Here is a 10,781-nt window from a genome sequence, read left to right on the forward strand (position 1 = left end):
TAACTTATCTCAAACACGTCTTTATTCTATAAAACACTTAAGTACATAAAACCAAATGGCAAAACCATGCCAATGTGATTCACATCGGAGAAATTGCACTATACATACAAAATGTTTCATCAATGTTTCAAATTGATACAAAAAGTTTTAAATTTACATAAATCATAAAAAAATTTAATTAGTGTATTAAGTTAATACATCTGTTAAAGTTCCTTTTAACACCGTTTATTATTTAAACCCTTTTCACCTAATAAAATCATTAGAATAATAGAAGAACTAGAATTTTATCCTCAAAAAGACAAAATGTCACACTGCAATACTATCCAATACTAAATCCCCAAAAATATTATGGAGAACTTCTGTCTCTCATCAATAATAGGTAAACTTACTTTGGTTTTAGTCTAAAAATTTTGTGGGCTTTGAAAAAAAGGTCGAGACTTAGGATTCTTTGTCTAAAATTCTCATATTTTACACTTATGCTAAAGTATTTTACACTTTTGAATGTATTTTCAATTAAATTATTTTGGTTATTGGATGGAAATTTTAAATTTAGGAAGACAAATCTTTATAGAAGGAGCTTCAACTTCAAAGTATTACTTCATAAATGGGGTTTCGCTATAGTATTTAATCTCTGTGTTATTTGGGAAATTTATAAACAAAGAATCTTCACTAATAGTACTAAATACAATGCGGAATTTTTAAATAATGTCTTTGCCATGACAAAACTAATTATGAGTGTTTTTAAACTGTTTGTTTTTAAAGAAAGGGTATCAAACTTAGTTTTTAAATAAAAACACTAACCAAAGAGCAATGTTGTAACCGGTGTTAAAAAGAACTTTAACAAATGCATTAATTTAATATACTAATCAAACTTTTTGTATGATTTATGTAAATTTAAAATTTTTTGTATCAATTTAAAACATTGATGAAACATTTTGTATGTATGGTATAATTTTCCCAATTCACATCAGTTGAAGGTTGAGTTTTTATCATTTTTTAAGAAGTCGAAATTTGAATTTAATGAGAACAAGAGTTGAAAATAGATATCTTATACATGTTATAATTAATATACACCATTTTTTGAAAAATATATTCGTTAGCAAGAATTGACAAATCGTCAATGATTAAGAGTTTATTAATCTATAATTAAGATGTATAGTTAATAATGTAAAATTTAATAAGAGTATATAGATGCATCAATTATATAATTGCGGTTCATTTGTCATGTATGTATCATTGTATCTTCTAATTCGATGCACAGAGCGAGAGAGATATAGAGTGTGAGCGAAAAAGACATCATACCAAATTTTGATCAAAAATAAAAAGACAAGGACATTGACACCAAACCGTAGTTATTATTTATCTACTACACTAAAAAACAATTTTGTGGAAAGTTGGAACCTAATTATTTAAATTAATGATTTTTCAAATGACACAATCTTATACCTATCTTTCAGATTAATTAGATGCAACCAATTATGACCTTATGACAATGCATATTGGACCCGCCCTTATACGGTTCCTTAAATTTTAGTGTCATCTTGTTTCCTATGACCTAACTTTTTAAAAAATATATATATAAAATAATTTTTTTTTATCACAATTCCATATTATAGTTTGAATAGAGAAATAATATTATAAGTAGATTGAAATTTGTAAGAGAACGCGTACAATAATTTTTTAGGAGTAACAAAATTATAGATTTCCACATTGCGTTTAAATACAAGCATGTGAAAATTGAAAACCACCGATTTAAAGTATATAGTATATGTTACAACTATACTCTATTGGTACTAATCCCCCTAATCACTCTAATCGAATAAATCTACGTCACTTGAACGTGTATTTAATGCCATGTGCAAACTGTATTTAAATATCAATTGATCAACAAGCCACAATTTTCTCATTTTTCTCTTCGACATAGGTGTTTGTGCATTTATTATTATATGACTACATCAATGTATAAACAATTCAAGTAGGGTCTGATTCTTAATTTAGCACGAAAATTTGGACCTTTGAACAACTACCCTATCAAAGCTGTTCTCTTTAATGCTAGGTGACTCTTGCTTTGCTCACTCTTCTTCTCTCATACTATAATTTTGGTCAATTTTGCAACACTATATTGATCCTCTTCCTTGTTCTATCTTCTTCACCCTCATATAACACAAACAAGTGTGTTTTGAAGGAGACAAAAAGAGAGATATAGAGAGAAATATTTAAAATCTCAATGGAAAAGGCATCATCTAAATCAAAGAGCAAGATATTGAGGCTTATACCAAGAGCAGCTACATCTTCAGTTTCATTCCAAAACCCTCGGGTTAGTGGAAATTCGAATAACCTCAAATCCCAACTATACCGGGCCTTCTCCGGCCCGATGATTTCCATGATCCCTGCCGAGGCCCGGGAAGAGTCGAAAAGCTTCGAAACGCAAGAGCCGACTTCACCCAAAATCTCGTGCATGGGACAGATCAAGCACAAGAAAAAGATCTGCAGGCTTCAGCCCGAATACGGGCCCGTTATACCATCCCAACAGCCCGCGACTCTGAAGAAGAATCCGTCGGTAATCAACAAGATTTTCAACGGTAGAAGAAAAGGCGACGATTCAATTAATCGCGGGAAGCCGCCGCTTCCGGATAGGGCGCCGCGGCTGAGCCACTTGATGAGATTCGCCAGCAGCCGCGACACGTTTGCGTGCCATGATTGGGCGACCGAGGAGAGCGGCGGTGGGGATTGGGGGAGCTACAGCGACGGTGATGACGACGTCGTTTTTCCGATGTTGGGGAGTGGGGCCGGCTTGGTGTTGGAGCCGAGGAAGGAGATTAATTTGTGGAAGAGGAGGACTGTGGCTCAGCTTAAGCCTCTTAAGCTGAATGTTTGTTGAGAATAGAATGTGATGTAAAATAATTTGTTTTGATTTACCACAGAAATTAAGTTGCATTTGTTATTTTTTGGTGGCAGTATCAAGAACATGTATGAAGGTGTAAACGGAAATTGTAAAGATTGGTCGTATATGTGATGATTTATTTCATAAATGGTTAATAACCTATAGAGTTAGTAGCGTTTGAAGTTTTAATTTATTTATTAACTTAATTTTATTATTTATATTTTCTCTGAAATGATTTTCTGTGAGTTAAAAATAATAAATTAAAATTTATCACTTAAAAATAGAGTTATGAGATAATATCATATTAAAAATGAACATGCATTAATCAAGGACCAACAAAATATGAGGAAGCCTACATGAGCACAGCCACCGCCCGACCTACCCTCTTTCTGGGTGATACGAGTATATCTACAGAATATTCTTATATTTCTATTATTTCATATATTATTGATTTAGCATATCTTTTCTATTTCTTATCACTAAATTACGCTATTAGTGAGTATTATAAATATGAGTCTTTGTTATCTTTTGAATTAATCATTGAAGAAATATAATTATATTTTTTATCGTCTTTTATTTTTCTGCAATTTACTTTATTTGTCTTTGTTCATCGGTTGCTCAACGGAATTCATTCCGCGAATGGACCTCTTTTATCCGGCGATTCCTCGCTGAATTATCTCTGATACGAGTTTACTCGTATCACCGGATGTCATGCTTTGTGTGTTTATTGCGGATGTGCTTTGAATTTGGATTTTGGAGATTGATCTTTGGATCTAAGCGTTGGGCTTGGCTCTGGCCTAACTCAATCCTTTTAGACCATAACTCCATAAAATAAACCAATTAAATATGGTCCAACAATGAAATTATCCAACTTTGCATTGTGCCATAGCCCAACAAAAATTGACAAATATGAAGACATGTCTAGATGGATATGTAGTTACCAAGATTCATGCTTGCACGTCGACCGGGTCATTCAATACGTCCTTGAACAACAACCAAATTTAATAACTAGATACATCACGATCAACATCCTCTATAATATTTTGTACTCCCTCCATCCCATGATAGGAGTCTTATTTGATTATAGCACAAATTTTAAGAAATATAAAGAAAAATGGATTGAACTAACATATGGATGGTGAGATTTCCCTAAATTTCATCAGTATTTCAAAAATTAAGTTCACGTAGACAATTTTTCAGCTTCGGTAGAACTCCACCCTCACTAAATGTAAGTACCTTTATAAGTATGAAATGCTAGTGCAGGTAGAGCTCCGCCCTCACTGACTTAGTTGTCATATATAACAATACTTCTTCTCTGATAAATAAATTAAAAATTATAAAAAATTGGAAGGAGATAGGAACATAGAAAAATTGCGACAAAATATCCGAAGTTCTAAGGCCATCCGCATCTTTGTATCTTATCCGTCTCTTAACCGTCTCATCATTTCATTATTCATGGGTCCCACTGTAATTTTCACCCCATCTCTTAACTAAGAGACAACACCTGCATCCATCCATCTCTTAACCATCTCATCCCTTAACTATTCATTCAATTATATTTTTTATTTTTATTTCCAACAAATTCAATTAATAAAAACACACTTCATTAGAAAAAAGAGAATTACAATTTAAAATCCTAAAAAATTTATTAAAAAAAAACACATAATGAAAATCCTAAAAAAACAAAAAAACACATAATTAAAATCCTAAAAAATCCTAATATTACAATTTATTGAAATCCGCATAATCATGGAAAATGAAGCGGTGATCGTCGGTCTTCTTCTAGCGATTCTTCCATTATTCGATGCATTTGCTCGAATGGATCCATGAATGGATTAAAATTTGGGAGAAGAATAATGTTTTGAGATGAAGAATGTAGAGTGTTTGAGTGAGAATAGAGAGTTTTTTTATGGTGGATAATTTGTGGGAATGATTTGATATTTATAGAAGTGTCTGAGGGATTAAAAAAAATAGAAAAAAATTTAAAAATTTGAAAAAAAAACGGCTATAAACGGCTAGTAATTTTTGGATTTTTTTTTTATTTTTGATTTTTCGAATTTTAAAAAAAAAACAAAAAAAAAACATTTTCAATGGATATAAACAACGCCCACTCGTGGGCCGGCGAGTGGGCGTCACGGAAGAACGGGAGCTCGCCATGTGGCCAGCGCGCGTGGCGAGCTGGCTCACCAACTTGCTCTCCCGAACGAGCTACAAGACGAAACCGGGACAAGATGGGAGGCTGCATCACTGTCTCGATGTGGTCTCGTCTCGGAAAGACGAGACCGAGCCCACATCGAGACGCGATGCGGATGCTCTAAACCTAACCTACACATTTTTGCAATGCAAAAAGTCAATGATTGCCATCTGTTAGACTGATGAGCTGTCAATTACAACGCACATATTTCATCCTATTTATTTAACATGTTTTTCATAAATGAATACTCGATAGTTAGTCGGTGAAAATACCTATTATTGATAAAGTAAGGGAGGGGAAAAAGAAAAATGAGTAAAATAAGAGAGAAGAAGAGAAAAAGTAATGAAAGTAGAGTTAGTATATTGTGGGGTTGTCCTAAAATAGAAAAATTCTAAAGTTTCTATTTGTAAGGAACGGCTCAAAATCAAAATAATTGTTATTTTTTAAAAACGGAGGAAGTATTTCATATAGCTCATGAAAACTGAAAGTGTTACAATTTGTTGCAACTTTTTCACTAACATTCACTAAAATATCATGATTGTTGATATTGATCTCATTGCCTTATATTGAACATATGGATGGTGAGATTTCCCCAAATTTCATCAGTTTTTCAAAAATTAAGTTCATGTAGGCAATTTTTCAGCTTCGGTATCTTTTTTAATTTGGATGAATTTCTCATTAAACTAAAAGTACTAACATATAAAAAACACTACTCCATATTATTTGTCAGGCCAATTTTAACGTCCATAAGAAATTTTAAAAGTGGCCCAAAGATCTTGTAGTTATAAAACCAATACTCCATGAAAATTACAAAAATAAATTCGCTAATTATAATAAAATACACATACCATCATTTATTATAGTTTCATAGTACTTAATTTTAAAATTGGCTGGGCTTGGGTTGAGAAAGATCTTTGATCCATCGCTTTTAACAGAACAGGCCCCGGGCCTATTTGAGGCCTTTGAAACTATAAAATAAATTAGTACTAGTAAATTAGTAGTAGTAGTAATTATCTTTTATTTATTATTGAAATAGGAGGGTATGGTGAATAAAGTGAATGTCAAAAATAGAACTACTAGATATTTTATATATTTTCTTTACAAGTATCAAAGGCGATAAGGATGAAAATGGTCTAGACATTGTGACTAATAAATATAGGAGGCTTTTGGACCAAAATTGTGGACTACATGTAGTTTTGCTCCAAAAGAACTACTAATAAATCTGCTGGGGCCTTAATGTTTTATAGTCCATTTAATTAAATGTAAACCCATTACTATAATCCAAAACCTGAAGTAGCAATCTTTCTCCATTCCTATATATACCTCGGTTTTCCATTTTGATCCATTTTATATTAATTGGCTTATTTCATTTTTATTATTTTTGGTTGTTAACTCCATGGTTCATTAATTCATTTTACTCATATTTATAACAATGCTATATACAATGCTATATACAAGTAGAATTCACATTTCATTAACTTTTTCAATCCATTTTTACATTTTTTAAAATCCATATCGGATCAAAGAAAAATACATATCAGGTTACAAAGTCAATTTTTACTCACTTCGTCTACCAATAAATGTCTCATTTGCTTTTTTACTACTTTCATAAATTCCACTAACTTTGTTTCACTTACATTTCATTATAAAATTGATACATAAAAGTAGGAATCACCTTTCATTAACCTTTTCCACTAACTTTCTACGTACATTTTATAAAATTCGTGTCTGGCCAAACTTGGTCTTATATTGGTGGATAGGGAGTATCAATCACTAATTAATACTCCATTCGTTCTATGTTAATTGAGTCATTTTTCTATTTTGGAAAGTTCCAAGATAATTGAGTCATTTCTATTTTCATAAAAAGTAACCCTTTCTCCGACTCTATTCTTTCTTCATCTATCTTACTTTATTCATTATCCACATAACATACATTGTTCTTAATCTCCGTGTCGAAAAGAAACACATCTATTAACAAGGAACGGAGGGAATACAACTCTATAAGTATAACATGTAGGTGAGAAGCATTACATTATACTCTCTTAATCCAGTTTCACTTTGATTTGGTGCAAGTTTTAAGAATGAAGAAAATGGGGAGAAAAAGTTAGTGGAATGTAGGTCTCATTTATATAATTCACCGTCCCATATTTTTCGCTTTCATTTTCAGACCGTCTAAACTATTTGCACTATTTCTATTTTTAAATAAAATATAAAATATTTAGTTAAGATATTAAAGTTAATTAAGCGTTTCTCTCTTTTTTACCCATAGTACTAAATGAGGACATTATTTTATGAAGGGAGAATACCACGTACCATTTAGAGTTATACTAAACCAAATGTAGGCTAGATTAAATCTAAGCCCTCCATTAAGGAAAAACCTTTTGATTTTGATTTTAAAAAACTCATTACTCACACAATATGTTATTGGGATCCACTTGCTACGTCACTTAGAGCATTCGCTATGGCGGATATTCCGGCGGACATCCGGTCGGCGTGCCGGTCGTCCGCTCAGGACGTCCGCCATTAGGCCACCGACGGACAGACGCGGACGAGAGTGGAGGACATCGGTGTTTCGCGACATTCTCGGGACGTCCGTTGTGACGTCAGCCAATGCGTCGAACCAACGGACGTCCCGAAGATTAAATTTTTTTTAAAACTCTATATATACGGCTCGTTGAACCTTCATTTCATTCGCACCACTTGTTTTAACGAGTTTTTCTCTCTCTACCTTCATTTCTTTTGAAGATAAATGGAGTACCACGATAGTGATGATGGGGTTTTGGTGCCCCTTGCACAGTGGAAGGCTTGTACAAAACAAATAAATCAGACACGGATCTATTTGACCGATTATGCGATTAATCAATTCACATGTTAAACAGATAATTGCATGCTAGAACGCAAATAATTCATGTTTAGATAATATAAATCCTAAACATGATTTCTACGGTTTAGGGTTACCGATTTTGATTCTTCAAAGAATCGACGATTGCTTGCGCCTTCTCCACGACGATCTTCAATACTAGACCACAGATTTTCTGACTGGTTCCCGAACTGTATCTCGATATCAGGGTGGACTGATCTTATCAAAATACTAGGACTCGAATAATTAATTGTAAGTCTGTCTCTCCTTTATTCTCCTATTTATATTAAGTTCATATTGGGCCCAGTCAGGGATCTATGGAAGGTTTTGGATATGGGCTCCCCCAATTAGCTTTTTACTAATTAAATTGAACCCACAATTTAATACAAGCTTATATTGCAATATTACGAGTAGCCACTACAGAAGTAATATTGCACTCCCCATCCAAATCCGAAATTACAAGTAATCCGGGTTTTCATTTTGTTTATTATTTATTTTCCGCGCTTAAGATATAAATGTCCATTAATTAATTAATGTCTGCTATGGACTTAATTAATTAATATCTTATTAATTCCAATAGTGGACTTAGCAAGAAACACTTAATTATTATTCATAGAGCGATAAAACTCCAACTAGTCAGTTTTCTGAATAATAAAACCTTATTCGAGCTCCTCTTTAGGACATTATCAAACGAGACTCACCTCGCGCACGATTCAACATAATAGCAATCCTAGCACCGCTAGATATTAATCACCACTACCCAATATCTCAGGATTATTGGGTTGCGAAAAACCCGCACCATTTGATAAGTCAAAGTAGTGCATAATCAATACCGTATGCTCAATGCTAACGTATGTAGATTAAGAAATAGTTATTTATCAAGACCTAGTCTTTCAGTAGATAGCATAAAGACACGTCTTGTTGTTAGATCCATTCAATGCTATACCACACCAACGTCATCTTATTTCAGAAAGGCTTAGAAATAATCGGACTGACACTGCAACCTTTCACGATAGGTAGCCAAAGCCTATCTAGGTTGTGAAATTCTTCTTTCTCTTTTGCAAAGCATTGGATAGAACCGACTGTAGTTACCTTAAAGTGGACGACGCCCACAACCAGTCTACTAAGCAAAAGACTTAGGCTTTGTTTACTTCTTATGCATTTAAATGTTTGTAAAACATCTTATAAATGCACAAGCAAACACAATGTAATAATATACTGATTCTATTCGTGCGAAACTGCTCGAATAATACTGAATCGGGTTAAAAGTGGATTATAAAGTTTTACGTATACAAGCAAGATTCTATTCAAGCGAAACTTGCTCGAAACATGCTTTTCAGTATACCAAACCTAACAAGTGATTCCCCCGCCACGAGCGAGTCACAAACGTCGACTTTTCCCGTTAGAGTTGGGAAAATGCCAGCGGAAGTGCACCGATGTCTAGGATGATGCCCGAAATGACGCAAATGATGCAGCAACCCCAAATGGCGGGGATGATGCCTAGGTATTACAATACGTCTGGGATGATGCCCGGGATGATGATGCTCCATATGCAACAAATGTCGGGGATGATGCTCGGGTATTACAATATGCCTGGGATGATGTCCGGGATGATGATGCCCCAAATGCAACAAATGTCGGGGATGAGTGTCGCGATGCAGGGGATGATGCCCCAAATGCCCGGGATGATGATGCCCGGGATGGTGCAAGGACCCCCAGCCGCTCGGGGAGGGGGGGAGCAGGCAGGGGGGTCCCCCAATCACCTGGAGATAATGTATATCGCCTCTATATGGATTTATTGTCTAGTAATTCCCCTCAGAGTACTCCTCTGGAGACTCGGTTCACCGGGATCGTGACTTTCTCTTTTGACGAGTTGGGACTATCTCCGGTCAGGGAGAATCCCACTGAGATGCAACCGACGGCAAGGGAGAGGCAAGGGCAAGGGCAGTACCTCGCGTGCGGGGAACGAGGGTGGGGTGGGGGACGAGGGGACGGGGGTGGGGGAGGAAGCCCCCGGGAGAAAGAGGACCATATGGAGCATAGGGGAGTGCGTCGCGCTGGCAAGGGCCTGGGTCGGTGTAGTCGAGGATCCCTACGTCGGGGCTAACCAGCCCATCGACAGAATGTGGTGGCGAATTAGCCACAGTTACCTCAAATACAAACCGGCATATAGGAACCTGCACGATGGAGAGCAATGCCGGAAATAGTGAGAGCGGCTGAGGAAGCAGGTCAGCCGATTTGCTGGCATCTACCAAAACAATTTCCGCTCGGCTACCAGCGGCATGTCTGGCGATGATGTGAAGCTTCTGTCTCACCAGCAGTTCCCCGACAGAGATTTGGGTTACAAGGAGTTCAAATATTGAGAGGTCTTTCGTGTGGTGCAGAATTCCGCCAAGTTTACTGCGGGTGTTGAAGTTGGCTGGCCGAAGCGGACGAAGATCAATGCCTCCGGTGAGTACAGCAGCAGTGCCAGTTCCCACGAGCTCCCCGACGCCGAGGCAGAGTTCCCAACCCCTCAATCGTCCTCCCGCCGCCGTCGCCCGATTGGGCAAATGTCTGCGATGCGGATGGCTAGGGAAAGCGCCAGCGGGTCCCACGAGGTCCAATCGGAAGCCGATTCCCTGGTCACTCCCGAGCTCAACAATCTCGCCTGTGTCCAGCCAACGCAGTACATGCTCGAGAGCATGGACAAGTGGTATGCAGCGACTGATCCCTTATACAGGACGGCATGAGGTGTTTTTGGGATGTCCACCAGGACATCTGCACTATTGTGGATGTTCTTAATTACTTTATTGATTAATATCAATTTTATCTTCTCCTACATTTTGGTCAGTTACACTCTT

The 10,781-nt window shown here is 36.1% G+C and overlaps 1 protein-coding gene across 1 annotated transcript; it reads left to right on the plus strand.

The window, feature by feature from the left end:
- Positions 1-2,043: 2,043 nt before the first annotated feature.
- LOC125207750 (uncharacterized protein At1g76070-like) lies at positions 2,044-3,053 on the plus strand. The gene has a single exon (XM_048107226.1). It carries the CDS (start codon positions 2,228-2,230, stop codon positions 2,879-2,881), a length of 654 nt encoding a protein of 217 aa, XP_047963183.1. The 5' UTR covers positions 2,044-2,227; the 3' UTR covers positions 2,882-3,053.
- The last annotated feature ends 7,728 nt before the right edge of the window (positions 3,054-10,781 follow it).

The sequence above is a fragment of the Salvia hispanica genome, chromosome 2 (assembly GCF_023119035.1).
Source record: "Salvia hispanica cultivar TCC Black 2014 chromosome 2, UniMelb_Shisp_WGS_1.0, whole genome shotgun sequence".
NCBI lineage: Eukaryota > Viridiplantae > Streptophyta > Magnoliopsida > Lamiales > Lamiaceae > Salvia > Salvia hispanica.

Bases quoted from the DNA above. Each gene is read 5' to 3' on its own strand.
- LOC125207750 (XM_048107226.1), top strand. From the start codon at position 2,228: ATGGAAAAGGCATCATCTAAATCAAAGAGCAAGATATTGAGGCTTATA.